The sequence below is a fragment of the Ahaetulla prasina genome, chromosome 1, assembly GCF_028640845.1.
Source record: "Ahaetulla prasina isolate Xishuangbanna chromosome 1, ASM2864084v1, whole genome shotgun sequence".
Taxonomy (NCBI): Eukaryota; Metazoa; Chordata; class Lepidosauria; order Squamata; family Colubridae; genus Ahaetulla; species Ahaetulla prasina.
Window position 1 is genome coordinate 285,990,908 of NC_080539.1, and position 26,644 is coordinate 286,017,551.

At 38.8% G+C, this 26,644-nt stretch overlaps 1 protein-coding gene across 2 annotated transcripts; it reads right to left on the bottom strand.

Annotated features, from left to right (window-relative positions):
- Positions 1-5,571: 5,571 nt before the first annotated feature.
- On the bottom strand, positions 5,572-19,105 carry FBXO3 (F-box protein 3). Of its 2 annotated transcripts, XM_058161610.1 has the most exons (12): positions 18,948-19,083; positions 16,497-16,634; positions 16,293-16,382; positions 15,355-15,518; positions 14,550-14,664; positions 14,235-14,439; positions 12,816-12,861; positions 12,076-12,160; positions 10,818-10,940; positions 9,568-9,683; positions 9,004-9,194; positions 5,572-7,629 (listed from the first exon to the last, which is right to left on the bottom strand). In XM_058161610.1, exons 4-12 carry the CDS (start codon positions 15,467-15,469, stop codon positions 7,504-7,506), a joined length of 1,122 nt encoding a protein of 373 aa, XP_058017593.1. In that variant the 5' UTR covers positions 15,470-15,518; positions 16,293-16,382; positions 16,497-16,634; positions 18,948-19,083; the 3' UTR covers positions 5,572-7,503. The 2 variants fall into 2 exon arrangements, with proteins under 2 accessions (XP_058017593.1, XP_058017588.1); XM_058161605.1 differs by lacking the exon at positions 16,497-16,634 and having other exon boundaries at positions 18,948-19,105.
- Between the last annotated feature and the right edge of the window lie 7,539 nt (positions 19,106-26,644).

A 26,644-nucleotide genomic window follows, 5' to 3' on the forward strand; every position in this document is an offset into this window, starting at 1 on the left:
TTGCTGCTTGCCTGGAGAGGAATGTTTCTGAAATAAAGTGGGTGGTGGCAGCATTCATGATGAGTCATTTGCCAATGGATTGTGCCTGCAAGGTTTAGAAAGCTTTCACAGGAGCCAGAGGGATGAAAATATTGCACCCCATGCATTATGTAGCAAGGCAATATGCTTTATGAAAGGCGTTCCTTCCTCCATGCACTGTTTTTGCCCGTTGAAATCTATCCCTAGAAACCAGACAACTAAAGTTGTCTCTCCCAATCTGGCATTTTTCCACAGTTCTCCGTCACCATGGCCAACTGATATCCTTTACTTTGCATGAAGTTGCCTAACTGGTTTTGCTGTTAGGATTTAGGATGCAATATTATTTAGCTGGCTATTAAGCCCATTCAGTTCAATGGGATCTAATTGGATGAGAAATTTATTGGATTGCAATTTGTTTTGGCTTCAGCGTAAGTTAGGAGCGCCAGCATATTCAAGAAAACTCTGAATTTGCAGAAAGACAAGAATGAATGAATGATCGAACACACACACACACATGCATACACCACAATTAAACATGAATGGAAGAAATAGTCCAACGAATATTCTGCATGAATGGAAATAGATATAGTTTAGGGGAAAACTAAGAAAAGACGGTAAAGAAATTGTCATATTGTAACACCCTGCCTTTTGTGTTTAGAGCCAGTACCAAGTGTTGCAATAACCAATCATTCTGATTGTGTGCAAGGTGAAATGTAAACAATAAATTAATTTGCAAGGTAATATCTACAGTAGAAATCTACTTTGCACAGAGTATCATAAACATGCTAAAACTGGTTGGTGAAGTCCTTATTATTATCAGTGGCATGCTATCTATGGGATGGATATCAGGGGTGAAATTCAGCAGCTTCTGAAAAGTGGAAAACCGGTAGTGGAAATTTCGAGTAGTTTGGAGAACTGGAAAATACCACCTCTGGCTAAACCCAGAATGGAATGGAGTTTTTGCAATATCCTTCCCCCAGGAGGGAATGGGGATTTTGCTGTATCCTTTCCCTGGAGTGGGGTGGGAATGGAGATTTTGCAGTATCCTTTCCCTGGAGTGGGGTGGGAATGGAGATTTTGCAATATCCTTCCCCCAGGAGTGGGGAGGGAATGGGGATTTTGCAGTATCTTTCCCCTGGAGTAGGGTGGGAATGGGGATTTTGCAGTATCCTTTCCCTGCCACGCCCACCAAGCCACACCCACCAAGTCCTGCCCCACTCCGCCCACAGAACCGGTAGTAAAAAAAATTGAATTTCACCACTGATGGGTATACCTAGTCTTCTCTAATCAATTAATCAACATCTTCTCTATCATATTGATCTGCTTGCACAGTGATTACATGCAGGGAAAATGTATTGCACCTTGCAACAAAATGTGCTTGTGCGTAAAATTCAAATAATTGCTGACAACTTCAGTAATATATCTCATTGCCTCCTCATTCTGTTAACAGAGTACAGAAACTAGCAAAGGTGCAGTATTTAGGAAACGATTTAAACCAGCTAGAACAAGCTAAGAGGCCTCTGAATGCAGGAGGAGTGTACCTCTTCTTCTACCGAAAAGAAAGATTGCTACTGAGACACTGTTTACAATATCACAGGTGTTCAAGTTTATTTGTGGAAACTCCACAAATGGAGATTTTCCACCAGCAATGTTCTGAGTGGGAAAAGAGAGTATGTTCACAGCTGTTGAGGATTTCCGTGGTCTTAAGCCTATCTGATTCCTCTTGTTAGTTATAAGGAGAGGAGATGAGTAGGAAGTTGTTTTGCATTGCCCATATTCAGTGCATCAGATCCAAATAGTATAAAAGTTATGGCTCCACTATAGAATTTCCATGCATTGCCAGTAAAGTAGAGGTGTCTCTATTAAAAAGAGGGGCAGCTATTTACATCAAAAATTCTATTCATTAATATATGGTTATAAATCAAGAAACATTTAGAAATAATGCTTATAAACAAAAAGGCAAACAGTGCTGTAGATCTTATTCTAGTGAAAAGACTAAGGAAACACTGACCTCATCTGGTCACAAACATCTGATACCCAGATGTTTATGCAGTTCTTTTTTGGCCTACACTATTACTTAGCTATTTCATTAATAAGGATTTCTTTCTTACATTTTCATCATTCAACTAGCAGATGACTTTGATAGTAGGGCTTTGGATGCATATAATACATGTTAGATAAATTAAAATCCCTTTATTACTTTCAACTGGCCGTGTTCCAATTTGTCAATAATTTTCCAAAAAGAGCAATATACAAAATTGGACAGAAGTACTTCATTCTGTTAAGGGTGATGCTGGTGATGGTAATGGGGACTTCATTACTTTGCTAACGAATAAGGAAAAATAAAACAGAACAAGTGGGAATATAAAGTTGAGTTCAGTGATTGATTACAAGATAAAGCATCCTATATCTAGCAATGAAGTTCTCAAGAGAGAATATATTAATTTCTGCATTCCTGGCTAGAAATAATTTCAGTCCATAATACAAAGAATTATTCAAACCATAATCAGCACCATTCAGGAAGGCAGACCAATGGCAAGAGGCAAGACCTCCTTCGGAAGAGGACTTTGTGAAAGTCTATTGTCCTTCAGCAGTACACATAGGCAAACATTCAGTGCTTCTCTAGGCCAAAACAACAGGAGAGTCCCTTTGAAATGTCCTTATGCAGAAGAAATGAAAAGGTGGAGCATTGGTCTAGATTTAATAATATAGCAAAGGACAGAGTTTGCTCTATATTGTGTTACTATTCCTCACTGGGTCTTGTAATGTGTATCTTGGTTGTTGTTTTTTAACTTTTCTCGTCTTATGATGATAATGGCTTAATTGTATGATCGTTGCATTTTTGTCTTTTGATTTAACTAATAAAGCCAAGAACAGTTTACATGCATTTGGAAAAGTCTCCAAATGCAGCAAGACTGCAAATTACATTCCAAGCCTGTCCCCCCACCACCAAACCAGTCCCAGCTAAAGAGCCTCCGGTCAAACAGAATACTAAAGGCCCCTGAAGGGCGTCCGGCTCATCAGAAAACCGGGAGGAGCAGCATCTAAAATGTTAGGTATCATCCTCTCGCCTTCCGCGAAGGGAGGAAGACTGAAGACCAAAAAAGAAGCAGCAGCATTCCTACCCAAACGCGGCAGAAGCTGGTTCTAAGCTAAAGGCACGAGAGCCCCGTTTTTACTGATGTTAAAAAGCCCCTGTGGATCGGGCCTTGGCCGTTAGTTTTAAGCCCGACAAATGCAGTCCCGAAGCTTCTCTTTCACCTCCTCCTCCATCAGCAAGTGCCCCTCTCAACGCTTCTGTCCGGACCCCCCTTTTCCTACATGCGATCGGGCTTAGAAAGAGGTTGCTCCTATCGAGCCCGAACGAATCGAGGGCCACGCAACCCTGGACCCCACTAGCCTTTGCTCACCCGGACTGCTGCTTCAAAGGCGCGCCGAGCTGCTGAGCCGCAGTCGTCCCCCTGCGGTCGCCGCTAATTCCTTAAACCTGAACGGCTCTGGGGCACCAGCAGGCTCCGCCTTCGGCTCCCCTACTGCCGGTCTGCGGCAAAAGCAACTGTCAGCCTCACCTCAGCGGCCAAAAAGAGAAGTTACTTATTTTTTGGTCAGTTAAGCAAAGAAACAGACAAACAAATAAATAGGGGGACGAGGAAAGAGACCTGGCATTGGCCTTTCCGTCCACAGATAGTTAGGGAAGTTCCCCGTTAAGTCTCGGCACTATTTTCGGGCAATCTTTTCAATAAGAAGGGATACTCTACATTTATTACTGTGGTTGGACTCTTTCTGCAACCAGAAAAACGGTATTCCACCCACTTCTAATGCATTCCAAATGTTAGCACACGGTCTGTGTTGGTAATTGGGGAACATCAACCCCCACCCCCTGAAAATTATATTGATGGATGTATGCATTTCTAAATTCAGTGATATATCTGGTATTTGCACTGTGTCATTTGGGACATTTTTCTTACCTACTTACAGTGCTTACTTACCAGCCATGCCATCCAAATAGGGCAAGGCAGCAAAACCACCATTCACATGAGCATCCGTAATATAAAATCTAAAGAAAAGGAAGATGTACAAGAGGCACCAGGAGAAACTAGCATCTGAACCACAAAGAGGGAGGGAGCCATCCTCTCTTCCCAGGGTGAGAGGGACCAGGGACTTCTTTTCCTTTTGTTACCCTTTTCTTTTTTGCTATGACTTCTTTTCTTGTGTAGCTTTCCAGGGATGAAAACACTCAATAGTTACATGTTTCTTTTGATCGATGCTATGAGAAATCTTCCCTTTTTCAGCATCTTAGTTGTGTGTTTAGGATTAACTTTAAAAAACCTCTACTGGCCTTGAACCTCAGTTTGCAGCAAGGGTCAGCCAGATGCCTCTGGGAGGGTCTTAAAAGGTAGAGACTCTCTTCAAGTCCAGCTCAGTGCCTAGCAACCATATTACCCTCTTATGTAACTTACTTGGCAACAATATGAAAGTGATTTGTCACTGCTGACTTCTGGAATTTTTTTTTTTCAACTTTGTCTAGATTACAGCCCTGCCAACTCTGTCCAAATATTAACCAGCTTGAGTTGAATGTTACATTTTTGGAATCAACTATGGCTAATGAGATAGGGGCAATTTCGAAGATCTACCCATGTATGTCAATATAGCATTACCCTTACAGGTATTTAATCAGAAAATCTACTTTGTTCAGTGAGCTCAAGAAAGTCCATTTATACTCTTGCACATTGAATTCGTTACCATCTCAGGAAACATCAAGGATTTTCTGTTGTCTGAGGTGAAGGCAATATGGCACTCTCCCACTTTCATGCCCCGCAATAACTGCATTATACTCCATTAACAGGATGAGGCTAATATGGAGAGCTTGGGATGGGCTATATAACGATCTATAGCAACACTTGTGTTGCCTCATTTTATCCTCTAGTCATGTTATGCTTGCAGCAGCTTTTTAGTCTGATACATCAAGTTTGACATCCATATATAAAGGAGGTATCACATTGTATGTTTGTGTGCGCCTTTGACTCAATATTGACTCTTAGAGATTGCCCGGACAAGTCTCTGCATTTTTCTTGGTAAGGTTTTTCAGAAGTGCTTTCGGTATTACTGTAATTTGTACCCTATAATCATAGCAATAGTTGCTAATTTATTTGTAGGTTCAATTCAGAGTTCTGGCTGTTACCCTTAAAACCCTGTGTGGCTTTGGCTTCCAACTATCTCCTATCAAGATTTTTCAACTTGTGCATTCCTGCAGACTTTCCATCCCAATATTAAGGAATATCACAGGCCTTTTCTGTAGTTGTCACCACGCTGTAGGACACCATGTCTCCTGAAATAGGGAATGTCCAAATCTAATTTTTCACAAATCATTTAAGATCAAGTGTTCTGTTGAGGATTTGGGGCCTAGTTATATGCAGGCTGCCTTTTAAATACTTTGTTCCTGTTTTCATTATACAGATTTCCTCATTTTTTTGTAAAACTCTGGAGTTGCATAGAAATGAATAGTGAAAAAAATCATGTAATAAATTAATCAAGCAATGTCAAGCATAAAGCTCCAATGTAAGAAGCACATCATCAAATAAAATGTAGTGTATTTAATAATGCTATTCGCACCAAAAGAGAATATTGGGTTGGATGCAATACAATGGCATCTTGTAAGGCAACATACTTGAGTGTATGATTTTAAGTATCCTAATCCATAGTCTTAATATTTTTACCTATACTAGCAATAATAGTACAAGCCCAGTAAATCTAAAAGTATCTTGTATACAAATGAAGCATTAGACTAGAAGTTACAGGACAGCATCATAGAAAATATGCTGCTGTAATAACCTCAAACCCTGTACATACAAACCAATTTTTTGGCATTCTGATTTCCTTTTTCAGTGCAAAAAGAAACTGTAGTACAAGTCTTATAACAAGCTTAACAGTATTTTTAAAAACTTTAAAGTATAAAATTGCATATCATATGTAATTTGAAGGGGGGAAAAACCCAAATCTTGCCTCTATCACTTTGCATGACATAGTCCTATTCATTTTACATAATTACTACTGTACAAAAACATCAAGTCTTTGGCCATTAAAAGTTTGTTTCAACCCTCCTGAAAAAATGGGCCAGAAGTCTAGGGTACAAACAGTTTTTTCCTCCAATTTCCCCAATGCATTTTGCATTAAACTTTTAGATTCATTGTCTTGAAGTTTAATTTTTCGCTTCAGTAAACAGAAGAATGACTAACAATTAATTCAGCTGATACAAAAAAATGTAGAAATTACTGTAATTACTGTATAAATTTTTATCTCACACATTCTCATGTCATAATTCTTTTGAAGTGAATGATAAATATGTTCCTTTTATACTATATCTCGTTTCCAATTTGTTAGGGAAGCCAAATTTTTCCTATCCCCAAATAAAAATAGACAGTGTTCATACAGTAATTCTTGTAATTCTGTGGTATGGCAATTTACATCTACATCAACTCTGAAACTGGGATCTGTACAGATCTCCCAGTATTAAGGATTTAACATTCAGTCCTATTATTGTATGTTTGTGCAAAAGCTTTTCTAAAATCAGTGGGAATAAGTACCATATAAATACTTGTCTCAACTATTTCACTTTTCCAAAATCTTTATAATTCTTGATGCAGATTCTTAGTTATGATTATTTTTCAAATGGTTTTTTAGAATTATAAAAATCCATATATCATTCAGAAAACACAAAAGGTTTTTCTTTAAATCGAAGTTCTAATCATTTATCACATTAGATAAATGATATTTGAAGGATTAATGCTATTTACATATTTTTATTACATAATAAATGAGAAAATGTAATAGGCAATTTGCATTTCATAATCTGGTGCAGCTCTATCAAAGTGAAGGGCTGTAGAAGATCTATTATATTATGAGAATGAATGCAGGATTAAAAACATGACAGTTTTTTCTAATAATTTTAGTTTCCTGTTATATGTCCTAATTTCAACAATACAAGAATACCCAATTCCACCTAAAGATCATAAACACTTTAAATATTTCATTCACTTATGTCAGAGGTAACAATACAAAACTGTTGCAAAAATGGCATGCCTATTACTACTATTTTGTTTGCCATTACAGTTTTATATATATAAAAAAGAAAACCAAGCACCATTCTACATTTAAATAACTTTTATATATACAGTACTAAAGTACTCCCAAAGTAAAGTTTTTCAAAATAATAAAGGTTCCCATGCTACTGCATTTCCATTTTACCTCGTCTTCAAAACAAATGAAAAATAAAGGAAAATCTTGTTTGTACACCTGATCAGGTACAAGCCAGAAGCACTATCAGCATTCATATCAGTTATTCCACAGTCAAGTATTTAATATATACATAATACACACATGCATGTGTGTTTGTATACTTATATATGCATGTGTCTGTATACATACACATACACACATATATATTCATCTATTCGCAGAACCACAAACATTGTTTTGAAAGTCTGATCAGGTCTGACGTGGACAACGCCCTGAAGGAATCGGAATGTCTAGAATTCTATGTCTATCTTCATATTCGTCTGTATCTGTTGAGTCTTCCTCCTCATCCATGGCACAATCATTGTGATTGGTTTCCTAAATGCAGGAAAGGTAACATAATTTAGATTTTCAGTTTCTTTAAAGAATCACCCTAGGATTGATAATAATGACAATAATTATGATTAGTTTTGGTGCCTTCAAGTCAGTATTGACTCCTGGAAACTTATCTGTACTAGTCCCTTCAGTTTTCTTGGCAAGATTTTTCAGTTGTTGTTTGCTATTGCTTCCTTCTTAGGGCTGAGACTGAGTAACTGGCTCATGATTCCCCAGCTGTGCCTAAGCGAAATTAGAAGTCACAGTCTCCCGGTTTCTAACCTGATGCCTTCAACCATTATATTAAACTGGCTCTCTAATGTTTACATTACCATCTCAATAAAACACAACAACAGAACCATAAATAAGTTAATATATTAATATCTCATTTTTGCTTTTTGTGACATCCATATACTTTTAACTTGTTTTCACAATTGGCTGGCTAAATATTTAACTAAATTCTCGCTACTGCCATATTCTACTTATCAAATAATAATCTAAACAGAACATTTTAATAGATATCCCAAACAAACTGTAACTTACAATATATTAGACTACTCAGTTATGTACAATATTTCTCAATTATGTAAAGTGCCTAAATAATTGGGACTCAACGTTCTGTTAAGTAGGCCATGCAGGTAAATAGAAAGCAAACATGAATTATTGACACTAATTCAATTTTTGTTGAAGGGCCAATGAGTAAAATATTCATCCACATCAGTTTTTTTTATTAAAATACTATCTGGATCTTTTATTGTATATTGGAATGCTTTTAAATGTTCTATGAACTCTACCTTAATAATTTTCAGAGAATAATGTTAATCAGTTTTTTAACAAAGCACATCAAGACAAGATCTGCTTTTTTATTGACACCGTTATAGAGTACTTAAATTAATACAATATAAATTACTGTCACTAGAAATGTAGTCCAAAACAATCCTGTCAAAAAACTACTTATGTTAAGTATCATTGTGATTATATATTAATCATTAATCTAAAATTCATCTTGCTGGATTATACTTTTAAATGAAATTACATAGTCCTTATGGATTTTTGCAATAATTGTAATAGATCCTCCATTCTGCATGTTTAACACATATTTACTATCAGAAAGCAAATTAGATTGTTGAACATTCAATTTGAAGTAGACTAGTTGATTCTGAAAGTTATGAATTGTACCCAATTATGACCGTCCTATGATGGAACAGGGAAGCTGGAGGTAAGTTTGATGAAAGCAGTGAGAAGTCTGTTCATAAAGGATGTTGCTTTGTTTGAAAATTTTTATGCAAAAAGAATGCTAATGTAAAAATACAAGTCCATTAGTATTCAGGGACGAGATATAAAAATTATTGCCTAAACCAAATTGTTTCAACTTACCATACGTGCTATGGATACTTTGAATGTTGGGCAAACCATGTGAAATCTAGGAATGGTAACATTAAAAAATCTATCTTTGTAGTATAGACAATGGAATGTATAGTATCCTTCCATATATCCTGATGTAGTAGCAAATGTAGTACAACTAGTATACTCATAAACTCGACCAGGACTAATTATTGGAAATTCTCCTGCAGAAATAAAATGATTAGAGAACTTTAGAATCAAGTACACATAAATTAAGACCAAATTATATGTTAGGAGTAAATAATTATTTTAAAATGTAATTCAATAGCTTGTAACAAATAGTGGCTTGATACAAATAAGATATCATGCATTTCTTACAGATCTCCTGGTTGCTCTATGACAATCGGAATACTGAAATTTAAATTTAATCTGAACATGGATGTACCGGTCTTCATCTATTGTGAAATAAATTCTAGACTGAGCACAGCAGCTTGTGTTTTTTTCTTTAAACTAAATAGCCAATTTAATCAAACATCTTTATTATTTTGAGCAAATCAACCAATCATTTAGTCAACATTTTGAAACAATATCCCTTACCTACTACTCCAGGACCCTGAACCTCCTCCACATCACCTTTGGCATTTGTTATTCTCCAATAACGGCTATCTAATTGACAAGCCTTTTCTGGAAGTGCATCTTTGGACATCTCAATTCTAAAAAATTACACAAAACATTTCTTTTAGAAATGTGTCATTTACACAGCATAGCAGCATACGTTGTTCAGAAATATTGATTTTTGACCCTTGTGGAAATATTTTTGTAAAGGAAGCAGTATTTATACTATCTACATTACATATCAGCTTATAAATGCAACATAATTTGAGAAAAGTAGGCATTTTAAAAAGAAATAACATTTTTTAAAAGAGAGAAAGTAAACATTCTGCTTTTCATACAGTATACAGCATCACATATTCCTCAGTGATACAATAAAAACTTCCAAGCATCTTATTTTTTAAAGCCAGAAAGTACCATATGTATTCTATCATGAGCATTCTGTGATAAATGGCTATGATATATGTAGAACCATATTACATAACCACATATTATAAGAGGCAATAAGAAGCATTTTCCTATGGAGATAAATACATTTTGACTGTATTGGAAATACAAGTAAAATGTTTAAGAAAAAGTACAGATAGTCCTTGACTTACGACCACAATTGAGCCCAGTATTTCTGAACAACAACAACAACACTTGAGACATTTATTAAGTGAGTTTTGCCCCATATTACCTTTCTTGCCTCAGTTGTTAAATGAATCACTGCAATTGATAAGTTAGTAACCTGGTTGTTAAGTGAATCTGGCTTCCCCACTGATTTGCTTGTCAAAAGGTCGCAAAAAGTAATCACATGACACTGCAACTGTCATAAATGGGACATTACCAAGGGTCCAAATTTTGATCGTATGACCATAGGGATGCTACAAATGTCATAACTGTGAAAAATGGTATAAGCCACTTTTCTCAGTGCCACTGTAACTTTGAACAGTCACTAAATGAACTGTTGCAAGTCGAGGACTACCTGTACACTAAGGAAACCAACCTGACACTTGTGAAAACCACATGTGATTATTACAGGAAAAAAATATTGAACTGGAATGGTTTTTAGACTGTTCTACATTGCAAAACAATCCAAAAACTTAGTTTGGGTTCTCAAGCGATAGAAATCAATATTTGCACATTTTTTCAATTATTCTTAAAAACATTTTACATTTTTAAAAAAGATTTTAGTAATTAAACTTACAGTTAACAAACTGATTAATTCATTAATATGATTGTACTAATTTTACCTGATTCTGTAAGTGAAGAAGTAATGAGGCGGATGCACAGAGCTGAGTTCAGGGAGGAAAGATGTGGAAACTGAAACAGTAATATCTCCTGTTTTGGCAACACAGTCCTTTTCATGAACATATCTAGCAAATGAAAAAGTAAAATTTTCTTATCTGATATGTAAAGGAATAAATATTGAAAGATTAAAGCCAATATTACATTTTTCAAATAGTGCATTTTATACTTTATTCAAACCTGTATTAAGACATCTGCTATTTCTACATTATTCACACTAAATATTGTAATGGGTATTTCCTCACATCTACTTTTCATCATTATAAATACTTATAAGTATCTAGAAAGTGATGATAGTAGGAACCATTCTTGTTGGGATGGGGTAAGGTTGGGCAAGGTTATAGGTAAGGGCAAGTTATTTCAGAGAAAAGTAGCTTCCACCAAGAATGACTGCCTCTGTCATAACCTTAGCATAACTTTTGTTTAGCAGAAAACAATAGAGGTAGTCGTCAATTTATGACAATTCATTTAGTGACCATTCAAAATATAACAGCACTGAAAAAAGTGACTTATGACCATTTTTACACTTATGACCATTGCAGCATCCCAATAGTCACTTGATTTATATTTGGATGCTTGACAACTGACTCTCATTTATGACAGATGCAGTGTCCCAGGGCACGTGATCCCCCCTTGGTGACTTTGCTGAGCAAAGTCAATGGGAAAACCAGATTCACTTAACAACCATATTATTAATTTAAAACTGCAGTGATCCAGTTAACAAATGTGACAAGAAAAGTCATAAAATAGGGCAAAACTCACTTAACAAATTTCTCACTTAGCAACATAAATTTTGGGCTCAACTATGGTCGTAAGTCAATGACTATCCATTTATTAGGAAAACGTTTTTCCTAACAGCCTGCCTTTTTTGTATTATAGATAAATAACAAATGGATTTTCATTTAAAAATGTAAGTTTATTTAAAGGATGTTAGAATTGTTTTCTAAAATATAGTAAAACATATTTCTCTCAATAGTTTTGCAAATGTTATTAATACTTTTTAGTAGACTATGAGGCTTTGTTTCTGTAATCTGTAGTACAAAGCTTTTGCTTTCTCATTTACATATTATTACTATACCTAAATACTATCAATATTTAGATTTATACAAATTTCCATTGTTTTTTCTTAATTACAATAAAATATAATATAATATTGTATACTGTATTGTAACATTGTTGTATTGTAAACTAAATTTGTAATACCTGAAAATCTGGTCTCGGATGATTGGATAGCCACCTGTTATTACATTGTTAACATAGGAGGTGAACCACTCCAAATAGGAATTACCTAGACGTTGAAGAAGGAAAAACAAGTTTACAAGAAAAAAAAAGCCCAGGATCAATTGATTAGATCTTTAATAGAATCTATAAAACTCAAGTCTTCCTTGGAATAAATATATTATCTCAAATATATTGTCACAACAAGGCAACTATAAACAAGCTAGGTATCTGATTAAGCTGATACAATATTAATTAATAATTTATGAACATAAACATCAGAGTGACACAGTAAAGACTGAATAGCTCACTCTTTATGTAGAACTAGAATATCACAATAAAAGACATCACTGGGGTAGATTGGAAATTAGTTTTCAAAGATTTATAATAACCTGGACAAAGGTTTAGAGTAGGTAATGCATGCCGAGAATAGTTGTTCCATATAATTTATTTCCTGAAACTGTGCTTAAATAGTTGCCAATCAACTTTCTCCAAGCAGATGAGTTTCAATTATGTTAGACTATAATCTCATCTGTAGTTGATCCAATAGTTGACTCACTTTATTTACTAGGAGGAAAGCTGCTGTAAAGACACATAGTAATAAGTCAGACATGTTGAGCATCTGTTGGGAATAAGCATATACATGTTGCTCATCATCCTAATTATCATCTTCCCGTTATTCCTCTTGAAAATGTTTCTCCATTAGAGTTCCAAAACATATTTACCTGTGATAAACATATCAATTGCAGATGGATTACGAGCCATTTGATCCTTCAAATAAAATGAAAAAGGTTATTTGTATCCTAAAATAAATATTTTTAAAAGGTAAGACGTATACTACATAAACAGCAATAAGATTTCTAACACGTTTTATAGAGTTTTAGTCTTATATACTCTCTCTTTAAAAAGTGTGTTGTACAAATAGATTGTTTACTACTAACATTTATAATAATTTAGCAAACTAAACTGGAAAATTTAGTTTTTTATATTATCAAGAACATAGTTTGAAAAATCACTAAAATACATAAATTAAACCCTTTAAAATTGTAACTTTTAAAATACTGCTATTCTAATTTAAAGCAAATTACAATATCCTGCTAGGATGTAGCCTATTACACTGATATTTCAACCCTAAAACAAGCAAAGAACAATAATATTTTTAGAATATGCTACTGAGTTGTACTATTACTGTATAAGTAACTTTACATCCAAGATTTATAGTTTAAAATACTGATGCAAAATTCAATTATTTATAAAGGAAAAAAATTAATATATATAGATGGAAAAGTTATGTTTGGGAAATGAAAGTTTTGGTTTCAGGAATTCTAAAAGAGTTTTCTCCTTTTAGGGGAACTAAAAACAGGATGTACTGGCAAGCAGACTAGATGTGATTTTCACAATGCAAAAGTTGTTACTAGAAATTTATAATTCAAAATATAAGAACATGATAAATGAACATTCTTCTACCATTAAGCAAAATCCTGTGTTATCAGGGATATATGAACAATCAGATGCGAAAATGACAGAATTGATTTTTTATATCTTAGCACAATAAGGAGATGCTACATTTGATTTTTATTGTATTGAAAAGCAAAGTATTGCTATAGATAAATCTTATGCCAATATTTATAAAAATCAGTAGAACATTATCATCTACAAATTTTTCAAGTTATTCATATAAACAAACATTTCCACAAGTGTAAATGTTCTTAATAATATACAGCACTAAGTAAAAACTATAACCACATCATTACATTACGATTTGTCAGTCTATTCCAAATCATCATGCAATATTTTATTTCTGATGATTTCCTACTCACAGTTCTCATCTAGCAGTTCCTCTGACTTGATCTTGATGCAAAGGATTTTTTTTTCAATGGCCTAATTAATTTTCACTTTTCTGTTAGAGCCCTTGCTATCCTCTCAAACCTCTTTCCTCTCCACCAGTTACAACTTAAACATTCATGTGACCTTTTGCCACTGATGGAAAGCGGAGGGGGGGGGGGCAAAATCAGATGAAAAAGCAGCTGACTTTAAATATTCTACACAAACAGTCAAACTATGCCCATGGTTATGTATCAGTTTTATGAAGTGTGTGAGCAGCATTATTGCTGTCTAAAAATACATTTACAAATCTTTCTTACTGGACATTGGTAGAAGATTTCATACTTATTGCGACCCTCCACGCTCTCCAGAGCCATATATTGACTCAATCCAGTATGAATGCAAAAGGTTAAGGGAAGGCATTGCTTCAGTCCTAGTCGCTGCTGAAAACCCCCAGCTGCTGTGTCGATGTCCAATAAATCTTCAGAGCGATAGTGATTGGAGAGTGCCATGCTTCCCATCAACCTTTGTATAAAAATAAATTAAAATATGCTTAAGAACATTGAAGTAATTTTTGAATTCTTGTGCATAAAATTAATTCCAAAGAGCAATTACATTGAATTTTAATCTCTCACCCTGGGACAACCAGCTTCTGTCCATTATGGATTCGAAATGAACATCGATAATCATCAGGTAATTTGCAACCAATCTGTGCCTCCACTGCATCCAGATCATCTTCCTGAACACTGTCTGTTATATTAAAAAGTTACAAGTTTTCATACACGATTTCACACAATATAAACAAGCAACAATCTAAGACCCAATGCTAAAATGCTCAGCAAGTCCCACGAAAGTCAGAAACTCCGATAATTGTGTTAGGTTCATTTTCAGAATGTAAACAGGGCACTTTGTAACCTGTGGAACACAAAAAGAGCATCTCTATTGAAAATTTTAAATTAGATGCTTCTTGAGTAAGGCACACATGGAAGTTTCTAAGTCTATCTCTGTGTTCATGTGCGTGTACTGCAACTTCCCTTCACATTGAAAGACTTGCATTAATGATTTAAAGAGAAGCAGTTCATTTGTGCTCCTGAACTCTGCAGAGCTTCTCTTTCAAATGCTTTGCACATTCCTTTAAACCAGAAGTAGATAAAATTTTTACTTCCAAAAAGCTCCAGGTAGTTCTTGGGTTATGATGGCAATTGAGCCTGGGATTTCTGTCACTATGTGATGTAATAAAATATAATGCCACATGACCACATAGCTTAACAGCAGCAATCTTGGTATTCCTGGCTCCTGTTGTAATTTATATATTTACGACACTCACTAATAATTGTTATTGAGTTTCTTGTATATAAAATGGCAAAGTTAAATTCAAAATTTGGAAAGAAAAATCAAGGTACAAAGCTTTTCAAAATGTCAAGTATATATTAACAATACCTTTCAAAGAACTAATCATCCGAGGACAGTGCTGCAACAAATATTTTTCCAAATCATCCCAAGCTTTTTTAAGTGTAGCATAATACTGAATATATGTTCCGAAATCAGCATACATATCTATGAAAATTGCTTTCCAGCTCTTAGTTCTTCGAGACTTTTCAGCTCTAAAAAAATTAAATATATACATACATTTTAAAAGCAGCAAATGGTAATATAAATGCCACATTTATATATTATGTACATTGACACTGTAGTAAGATTAGAAAAGCTGTTTCAAAATTGAAATTTCTTTTAATCTGAGCCTGAAATAGTTATTGCTTGCTAAATGTGTTGAATTTCTATACTCCATTAATTAAAGCAAGGTGATAGTGAGATCAGCCCAGATCTATTGACCACTGAATCACCTGGTCTGGTGATCTACTCTAATAAATTTAAATAAATTTAAATTTAAACTAGTATACCTGTAGAAGAACCAATTAATGTTTTAGAAGCTATTCCTGAAGAATACATTTGATCATGTCGAATTGATATTTAGAAGCATTTCCAGTGAACTGAAAATGAACAAAACCTCAACTCTTAATTCAATATTTTAAAATATCACTCTTTCGCCACATACATATTTATCTTCTTACAACTCATACTGAGCTTAAGGAATTAATGTATTAATAAATATATCAAATAGAGCAAAAACTCTATGCAATCTACAACGACTATTTAGTACGAAAGTATAGATATAAATGTATACAGATATTTATAAATAATTACTCATATATGAAATAAAAATAGCAAATAACTCAGATGGTTACACCTAGAGGCAATTTCAAAGCCTTGTTTTTCTAGTTTCCAATATTAGAGTTATTAATTTGGATTATAGTTTGAATTGGATAAAAAACTATAAGACATTTTTATTTTATGAAAAATCAAATATCCACACTTACTCAGAAAGAAGCCAGTATTTCTTACAATGCCTCTTCCACAAAGGATCATGGACTGAAAGTTGATTTAATCTACGACTTACAAAACAGCAACTGCAACAAAGAGGTATCAGATTAACTTAGCTAAGGTAATTTTTATTACACAGAAGAGAATGAAGCTGAAAACCTCCCAGGTTTGAAATTAAAATTAACATGTTTTATGCATACCTTTAATAATCAATTTTTAAATGATCACATATTAAATTATTTAGAAGCAGAAGTTCTAGACACATATTTATTTGATCACTTAGTTTCTTTTTCTGAAGCTTTCAGGATTGAATACTTAAAGAAATTGCCAGCATTGATCTGGAAAGATGGAATTAATGACAAGAAAACATGGAAATCAATAAAAAAGGAAGAAAATGTTCCCACTACTAGAAATTTATTATTTCCTTGGTTTTTAATAAATAATGCAAACATATTACCCTTAGTTAATTTCCATTTATAATTTTGAATGTCAAACTCAACATTTTATATAAAATTCTGCCAGCACATAGAAAGTTGTACACTCAAGGAACAATCTGTTTAGTGGTGCCATTAATAGTTAAAAATTATGGACTACCATTGCAGTTTGTACCAGAAAGTAATTCTGCTGGCTTTTTGGCTAACTATTGTCAGGGTTCCAAGGAACACCCCCAACGAAATAAAGCTCTGATGCTTGAGGTTCCTCAAAGTTCCAATTTATTAGAGATGTCATGTTGGCACAGCTCGGAAAACCCGAAACTGAAAGTGTCCAGGTTTTCCACACCCAGTTGACAGTTCACAGCCCTGCCCCACACCCACAAGTTCATCACATTGTCCAATCAACTCTTCGCACTCAATTGGATACAATCTTCAGGCAGTCTCCATCAGACACAGGATGTCCTTGAATACGGAATATTGTTATGACTAACTTTCTACTGCTCCAACAACAACTCCCTCCCAACTTCCCCAGCTAAAATATGTGGCAGTTAAGAAGCAAAAAACAAAACTGCCTTCCAAAACTGACAACTATTTTTTGGCATAGGGGGTTGGGAGGCTGGGAGAATCTATGGTGATCTTATTGATTGGTTTCCTCAGTTGCCACTTTTATGTTCTTTTATTTTGTTCTTATTTGACCTTGTTATGGTTTTGTATTTTTAATGTTTGATGGCCAGTCATATTTTATAGTTCTTCCATACACAAGTGTTTCAAAATATGTTACTTCCTCTTACAGTTTTAGAATGAGATTATCTATTATACCTAAGTGAGGACACAGGACTACAATGTATAGTTAATTTATGACAGGTATTGCTGGCAGATTAGCTCACAGCAACTAATCATAAGTTTTAAAGAGACTGACAAAACAAAATCTGAGGAAATGTCAAAACATTTATCCTGTCATTTTAATCAGATGTTAATTATGCGATTCAGTTATTTAGTGGCCAACTTAGCCACCGAGGGACCCCAATTTCACTTGATATTGCTTTCCTAACATAAACACTAGACACTGTCTATGGAGATTCTAGATCATCCAGGTCATTGTTGTCCCAAAGGTGCTTTTTCAAGAGGCAACTGGACTTCCTGGTTTTTCTTTGAAGACTTTTCGCTTCTCATCTAAAAAGCTTCTTCAGCTCTGAAAAAGCTTCTTGGACGAGAAGTGAAATGTCTTCGAAGAAAAACCAGGAAGTCCAGTTGCCTCTTGAAAAAGCACCTTTGAGACTAGACAGTAACTGAAAGATAACTCATTTTTATTTTCACTTTTTTCACTATTTTCAATAGACGTTCTTTCCCTGTTATTTTGGAGGAGCGGAGCAATCTCACAGAAGAAAAAATATTTGAAAGGTTAAGTAGCTCCTTCTTTCTCCAATCTACTGTAGGAGCTGATATATTTTCCATTACAAAAAGTGTTTCATTTAAAATCATCAACAGAAAATTACATCAGGACACAGGCACTAAACCCCTTCTGAGTCCATTCAACTAACGTCCTACAGTGGGAATGATCAAACCCACCCACCCACCCCCTAATAATTCTACTAATTGTGTTTCTCCTTCTCAGCAAAGCCTTAAATACCGTATCACAAGGGCAAGGCCCGTTTTAACGCAGTGAATAATGCAAGCACCTGTTGATACATGCAAACCTGATGAAAGAAACCTGTCCATCAGCAGAGGGAGGTGCTTGGAAGGTTCTTCGATGCCCTGGCAAGGAAAAGCCTTCAGCTCTGCAGCCCGCAACATAAGAAAGAAATGCTTTGCCCACACAGCGAGGCCTCTGCTCAGCTTCCTGCCCCACGGAAACCCCATTTGCCCCGGGTTCGCTCGACCTCAAGGAAACCTCACCCTTCTTTCGTCACCAATCCCTATTCCCAGCCTGCTCGGAGACCCTCGAGACACCCAGCCCTCCCTTCCTCAGCCAAGCCTTCCAATCCCCATCCACCGGAGGGGGGGGCGAGGGGGACGAAGCCACCGAGATGGCTTGTTCCCGTCCCCGTATCGTTCCCCCCCCCCGCCTCTCCTAAGAGGACACCACCGCCCTTCGCCTCCCTTCTTTTCCAACGGCTGGCGCTGCAGGGGAAAATAAGGGGCGGGTCAGTCATGCCATCGGCTCGGCCTCAGCTCCCCCCCCCCCGCCCAGCCCCCCGTTCCCGGCGGTGCCCCCACCTCATGAGGTCTTTGTAATCCAGGAAGCTTAGGATGAGTAAAAGCGGGTCAGTGGGCAATTGCTCCAGGCTGAGGGTCGTCAAGTCCTGCTCGGCAACGGCCGCCATCTTGACGCTTGCCCTGCTGGCTCTTTGCTCCCGGCCCGAGGCTCCGCCCCTTTCATCGCTTGGATTGAGCCACGCGGGAGGAAGCCCGCCCACAAGCCTGTTACCTGCGCGCGGCGGGCGCGTGCTTCTTCCCTCCTCACGAGGGTTTGTTATCAAAACAAGCAGGGGGTGGGTGGGTGGCGATGGCCTGAGAGGAGGGAGGCCGGGTTTTCGTGCGGTGCCTAGAGGCCCTGACCTGCCTGAAAATGTGCCTCGCCTCCCCCCCTCCACCCGCTTGGTACCTTATCAGGGATGAGCAGTTTGCAATTTTTTTTTTATCTTACTAAGCCTTGGGTCGCTTTTTTTAAGGACCGCGCCCCAGACTGAAATTGAAGCTGAGTTTGTCCTTCGCGTTAAGCTCGGCTTTGTATAACCTTTTTTTGTTTTCAATAATTCGACACTAAAACGCAAGTAATTAATGCCTGGAATGCACTACCTGACTCTGAGGTCTCTTCCCAAAATCCCCAAAGCTTTAACCAAAGACTATCTACTATTGACCTCACCCCATTCCTAAGAGGTCTGTAAGGTGGGTGCATAAGAGCACCAGCTGGCCTACCATTCCTGTCCTATTGTTTCATTATATCCAATTCATATGGTTATTTCATGCTTATACTTATATATACTGTTGTGTTTGACAAATAAATAAATAAAAAATAAATAAAAAATAATAAGTAGTTAGGTCTTGATGTGGTCCTAAAGCATAAACTTAGGTAGTCGTGACTGCTATTCCAGGCTTGCCATAAGATCTGCAAGGGCTTTGTGACAGCGTTTGTTTGCTGTTCTGGTTTTGCCTTATTGTGCCTAATCTTTGTTAAGATCTGCCTTATCCTGGTTCTTCTCCCCCCACCCCACCCCCCGGTACTCCCTGTTGATGGGGAGTGGGGTGTTTCGTGAGGGGAATAGACTGACAGCTGCGTCACGTTTAACATCTTGCACTTTTTTTTGTTTTTTTTTGTTTACATTTATACCCCGCCCTTCTCCGAAGACTCAGGGCGGCTTACAGTGTGTAAGGCAATAGTCTCATTCTATTTGTATATTTTTACAAAGTCAACTTATTGCCCCCCCAACAATCTGGGTCCTCATTTTACCTACCTTATAAAGGATGGAAAGCTGAGTCAACCTTGGGCCGGGCTCGAACCTGCAGTAATTGCAGGCTACTGTGTTCTTAATAACAGGTTTTTACCAGCGTGAGCTAAACCGGCCTTAAACCACTTTAACATCTTTCTTGAAGATTACATGGGAGAGCATCCATCTTGTTTTCACCAGCCTGTTTTATCATCTTACCATCTGTGGGCTCCACGTTATAGGTCCCTAAAAATGACTGCTATACCATCATTCTGTGGTTTGGGATGAACTCTTTTTATGCCATATTGGCCCAACACAAGATACGAGATACTCTTCGTTGGAACTCCGTCGTCTGCGAGGTTCTCCCGCCTCGCAGAAATGGCCCTCCACGTTACCAAGGGCCTATCTCAATGACGGGTTTTGGGACCCAGAGAGATGGCATGCGTCGAGAAAGAATCTTTGGGGTTTTTTAGCTAATAGATTTTTAAGGGGAGGGAGGGTAAAGACGGGTGATGGGGGAAACCTGCTGGGGAGGGAGGCAGTCCTTGCAAATGCTCGCGGCGATATTCCATCAGGTTCGGAGGTGAAGGAGGAAGTTCACGATTCTATTCCAGAGAAATGTTCCATCAGCACGGTAAGTGGGAGGGGCAGATATGGCGGAAGGGAGGGGCCGTATCATGTTCAGGGGGCGCGCACTCGCTGTTTAAGAGCGATTGCGCGCTCTGGCCCCTCAGACTTTTCCTGCTCCCCGAGCGGCCAGTATCCCCAGGGCCTGGACCTTCGGCTGATGTTATGCAATGCACGGTCCATGGTCAACAAAGCCCCCCTAATATGTGATCTTATACAGGGGGGTCCGCGGACCTTATGGGCATTACGGAAACCTGGCTGGGTACGGGGGGGGTGCTCCTTGTTGAAATGTGCCCACTGGGTTTCTGAGCATTCCATCAGCTGAGGGCCCAGGGTAGGGGTGGGGGGGTGGCGGTTGTTATTAAGGAGAGTCTGGAACCAAGGGAGACCACTGTTCCTCAGATTGCCGGTTGTGAATCCCTCTTTGTAAAGTGGGGCCATAGGGGTCAGATGGGTTTGTTGGTCGTGTACCTGGCTCCTTGCTGCGTGACAACAGCCCTGCCCGAGTGTTGGAGGTGCTTGCCGGGGTGGCAGTTGAGACCCCCAGACTTATGGTCATGGGGGACTTTAACTTGCCATCGACCGGTGTGTCATCAACAACAGCTCGGGAGTTCATGGCTTCCATGACAGCCTTGGACCTGACGCAAGTAGTTGATGGCCCTACTCACATTGGGGGAGGCACACTGGATTTGATTTTCATCTCTGGACAGTGGTTAAATGATCTGGATTTGCGAGATTTAGTCAACGAGCCTTTGTCATGGTCAGATCATTCTCTCCTTCGTCTGGACTTTCGGACCGCCACTCAACACCGCAGGGAGACGGGACCAACACGTTGGTTCTGTCCCAGGTGCCTGATGGACCCGGAGAGGTTCCTGACGGAGCTTGGGCCATTCCCTGAGGATCTGGCCCATGGCACGGCTGAAGAACTAGTCACGGCTTGGGAACAGGCCACGGCTGGGGCTCTAGACCGTGTCGTGCCTTTGCGGCCTCTGACCTGGCGCAGATCTCAACCAGCTCCTTGGTTCTCCGAGAAGCTGAGGGAGATGAAACGCTGGAGAAGACGCCTAGAGAGTTCCTGGAGATCCAGTCGTTCCGAGGCTGATCGGACACTAGTTAGGTCATATAGTCGGACCTACCTAGTGGCAATGAGGGTTGCGAAGCGTTCCTACGTTTCCTCCCTCATTGCGTCGGCAGGTAACCACCCGGCCGCCCTGTTTAGGGTGACCTGCTCTCTCCTTCAACAGGAGGTGCGGGATGACCCATTACAGGGAAATGCCAAGGAGTTTAGTGGTTATCTATACGATAAAATCGTTCAGCTTAGGGACGGATTGGATCAAAATTGGGTAGATCCAGGCAAGAGGTTTGAGGCACGTCTTGTTGAGATTGTTTGGGATGAGTTTGACCCTGTGACTCCCGAGGACATGGACAGGTTGCTGGGGAGGTTGAATGCCACCACATGTTTGCTGGACCCGTGCCCCTCCTGGTTGGTGCTGGCCACGCAGGAGGTGACACGAGGCTGGCTCCGGGGGATTACAAATGCTTCTTTGCGGGAGGATGTCTTTCCTGCTGCCTTGAAAGAGGCGGTGGTGAGACCCCTCCTCAAGAAGCATTCCCTGGACCCAGCTGCTTTAGTAAATTATCGTCCGGTCTCCAACCTTCGCTTTACGGCAAAGGTTGTTGAGAGTGCGGTGGCAGTACCTGGATGAAACTGTCTATCTAGACCCGTTCCAGTCCGGCTTTCGACCCGGTTACAGTACGGAGACAGCTTTGGTCGCGTTGGTGGATGATCTCTGGAGGGCCAGGGATAAGGGTTACTCATCTGACCTGGTCCTATTAGACCTCTCAGCGGCTTTTGATACCGTCGACCATGGTATCTTGCTGTGCCGGCTGGGGAGTTTGGGAGTGGGAGGCACCGTTTATCGGTGGTTCTCCTCCTATCTCTCTGACCGGACGCAGACGGTGTTGGCAGGGGGGCAGAGATCGACCCCGAGGCGCCTCATGTGTGGGGTGCCACAGGGGTCGATTCTCTCGCCTCTCCTGTTCAACATCTATATGAAGCCGCTGGGTGAGATCATCAGTGGCTTTGGGGTAAGGTACCAACTGTACGCTGATGACACGCAGCTGTACTTTTCCACCCCAGGCCATCCCAACGAAGCCATCGAAGTCCTGTCCCGGTGTCTGGAAGCCGTACGGGTATGGATGGGGAGAAACAGGCTCAAGCTCAACCCCTCCAAGACGGAGTGGCTGTGGATGTTGGCACCCCGGTACAGTCAGCTGCAGCTGCGGCTGACTGTTGGGGGCGAGTCATGGTCCTGATGGAAAGGGTGCGCAACTTGGGCGTTCTCCTGGATGGACGGTTGTCTTTCGAAGATCACTTGACGACCGTCTCCAGGAGAGTTTTTCATCAGGTTCGCCTGATTCGCCAGTTGTGCCCCTTTCTGGACCGGGATGCCCTATGCACGGTCACTCATGCTCTTGTAACCTCTCGCCTGGACTACTGCAATGCTCTCTACATGGGGCTCCCCTTGAAGAGCACCCGGAGGCTCCAGTTGGTTCAGAACGCAGCTGCGCGGGTAATAGAGCATGTGACACCACTCCTGCGCAGGCTGCACTGGCTACCTGTGGTCTTTAGGGTGCACTTCAAAGTGCTGGTTACTACCTTTAAAGCACTCCATGGCTTAGGGCCGGGTTATTTGCGGGACCGCCTACTGTTACCGATTGCCTCCCACCGACCCATGCGCTCTCACAGAGAGAGACTCCTCAGGGTGCCGTCCGCCAAACAATGATGGCTGGCGGCCCCCAGGGGGAGGGCCTTCTCTGTGGGGGCTCCTACTCTCTGGAATGAACTTCCCACAGGACTACGCCAACTTCCTGACCTTCGAACCTTTCGCCGCGAGCTGAAAACATATTTGTTCATTCGTGCAGGATTGGCATAGGATTTTAGATTTTATAGTTTTAATTTTAAAGGGGTTTTATTGTTTTAAATTAATTTTAATTAGAGCCAAATTGAATAAGTTTTTTAAACAGTATTTTATCTTGTATTTATATTGCTGCTTGTTTTTATCTGGCTGTAAACCGCCCTGAGTCCCTAGGGAGAAGGGCAGTATAAAAATCTAGTTAAATAAATAAATAATAAATAAATAAACAGTAGGGTGCAGTCCCAAAGGCGCTTTTACAGGAGGCAACTAGACTGTCTTGTTTTTTCTTTGAAGATGTTTAGCTTCTCATCTAAGAAGCTTCTTCAGCTCTGACAGGATAGTGGGGGAATGGAAGGATTTATATTCCTTGCAGACAGCTGGTCATTTGTGTTGAAGCACTTGGAGGTTTATCTATGTCCTCAGGATGACCTGATTAGTGCTCCTGGTTCCTGTAGTATGTAGTTTTTTCTCTGGAAATCCATTCCTACTCCCACACTACTCAAAGGGTGTTAAGTATTCACTTCAAATTTGTATAGCTAAAAGTCTGCAGAGATTCTCAGTCATCCAGGTCATGGTTGCTTGAACTGAACTGAACCCCTTCCATTCCCCACTATCCTGTCAGAGCTGAAGAAGCTTAAAAACAAGAAAGTCCAGTTGCCTGTTGAAAAAGTACCTTTGGGACAACCATGACCTGGATGACTGAGAATCTCTGCAGACTTTTAGCTATACAATTTGGGATGAACACACTTTGAATGATGTGGGAGTAGGAATGGATTTCCAGAGAAAAAATTGCAGACTACAGGAACCAGGAGCACTACTCAGGTGACCCTGAGGACACAGATAAACCTCCAAATATTTCAACAACCCTCTGAAACAGGGGTCTCGTACTTGTCCAGATCCGGGTGATTAGATCTGGCCTTCAGGACTGCCCTGGAAACATCAAACACGATGGCCTCCTGCATGCCACCTTCCTGAGCTCCGTTTTCGCTGGCAGGGGGCCATTGCAGCCGAAAACGGAGCTTGGGACTGTGGGATCCTGTTGCCCTGGGAGCTTGAAGCTGGGTGCTTCCCCTCTGCTGCCTAGGGCTCTGGAAAGCCTGTGCTGCCATCCGGGGTCCTCCGCTTGGCGCTCTCCCTAGTCTCGCCTTCCCCCGCTGGAGGCAGAAGATTCCCCCAGCCCCACCCAGGTCACCAAAGGTGCCCCTAACATGCGTGATGGTGAGCTGGCCACTCCCCCTAGCCAAAGGATCCAAATGACCAGCTGTCTGCAAGGAATATAAATCCTTCCATTCCCCACTATCCTGTCAAAGCTGAAGCAGCTTTTTGGATGAAAAGTGAAACGTCTTCAAAGAAGAAAGTCCAGTTGCCTCCTGAAAAAGCATCTTTAGGACACTATGACCTGGATGACAGAATTTCTACAAACTAATAGGGCGCAATGGTCAGAATCACCTGTTGAAGTGAAGCATGTGCGCTCGATCCTGTAATCGGTTTTTAGCTGGGAACATTTGAGGCACAGCTTTTGATATCTTAACCACTTGCCCCATGATAGCAATTCCTATTTTTTAATACAAATTCAAGTATTTTACCAAGGACTGTGTGATTATACAGTGATGTGACAAGGACACCCATTTCGTTTATTGCATAGGCCTGAACTTTGGTAACATAAAATACAAAACTGAAACTGGACTTAAAGTGAATTGAACTATTAAGATTTAGTTTTGGTACAGGTAGTCCTTAACTTACAATCACTCATTTAGTGATTGAAATTGCAACAGCCCTGAAAAAAGGTAATTTATGACTGTTTTTCACATTAATGCTTGTTGCAGCATCCCCATGGTCACATGATCAATTGTGGTTGTAAATCGAGGGCTATCTGTACTTGCTTATTTTATTTGAGATACTGATAAATAATATTGTACCTTTGATATATATTATTGAACACTTCTCATTTATGATATTTCAATTATTCTATTTTTTAAAAAGTCCTTATTCAAGTTCTTGTCTTGAGAGTGAGATTTCAATATCACAAAGTTTAAGAGCTTTTGTAATATTAGTCACTATGTAAGTTTAAAGATACACATCATTTCCTTATTTCTTGCTTGATTCCAAAGTACTGTTTCTCCAAATTCAATTCTTAATAGTATTTTCTTTTTCATGGTAAGATTCCTCAGTTGCTCAGAGTAAGCATTAGCAATAAATTATTTTTTGTATAACGTTCTTTTAAACTACCTCTTGCATTATTGCGTTTAGCTAGTCCAGATTCTTCTTCTTCTCCAACAATTGGATACAAAGCATTCTTTTGATGTTGCATATAACATCTCTTGCACTTTACCAGAGAATACCTTAATGCCTTATTCTATTAAATCCATTGTGGGACAAACATTTATACAGGTAGATCTTGATTAGTGTGATTAATGGAATCCCATGAAAAGATCTCATTGTTCAAATGCACTACTGAAAATGATTACTATGAAAATAGGGTAATTGGCTTCAGCTCAACAGAAATAGGCAATTAAAAATTTTAAATTGAGGAAAATTTGGTAAAGCAAATTAGAAATCAGTCTCAGGAGCATATAAAGAGATTGTGTAATGTGTTACTTGAAATAGATTCTGAAAGGGATTTGGTAAAGGATTGTATGATAAAGTGGGCACAAAATTTTCAGGAGCCAATATTATTGGAAACTTGGGAAAAAAATTGGGTTAGAAATGTTAAATTTACGCAGGCACAGAACTTAAGAGAAAATTTTTATAAAATGTTTTATAGATGGCATTTAGATCCTAAGAAACTATCGTGTATGTACCCAGATATGCAAGCAAAATGTTGGAGATGTAATTGTGATGACGCTAGATATTTTCATATTTGGTGGACTTCTAAGAATATTAAGGCTTTTTGGATAAAAATTTGGTGGATTTCACAAAATGTTCTGAAAAAGAAGATAAA

Bases quoted from the DNA above. Each gene is read 5' to 3' on its own strand.
- FBXO3 (XM_058161605.1), bottom strand. From the start codon at position 19,054: ATGGCGGCCGTTGCCGAGCAGGACTTGACGACCCTCAGCCTGGAGCAA. The intron at 12,161-12,815 runs GTAAATATGTTT...TTCAACGTCTAG, and splicing joins AATTGATATGTTTATCACAG to GTAATTCCTATTTGGAGTGG. The intron at 10,941-12,075 runs GTATTACAAATT...TTCATTTGCTAG, and splicing joins ATCCGAGACCAGATTTTCAG to ATATGTTCATGAAAAGGACT.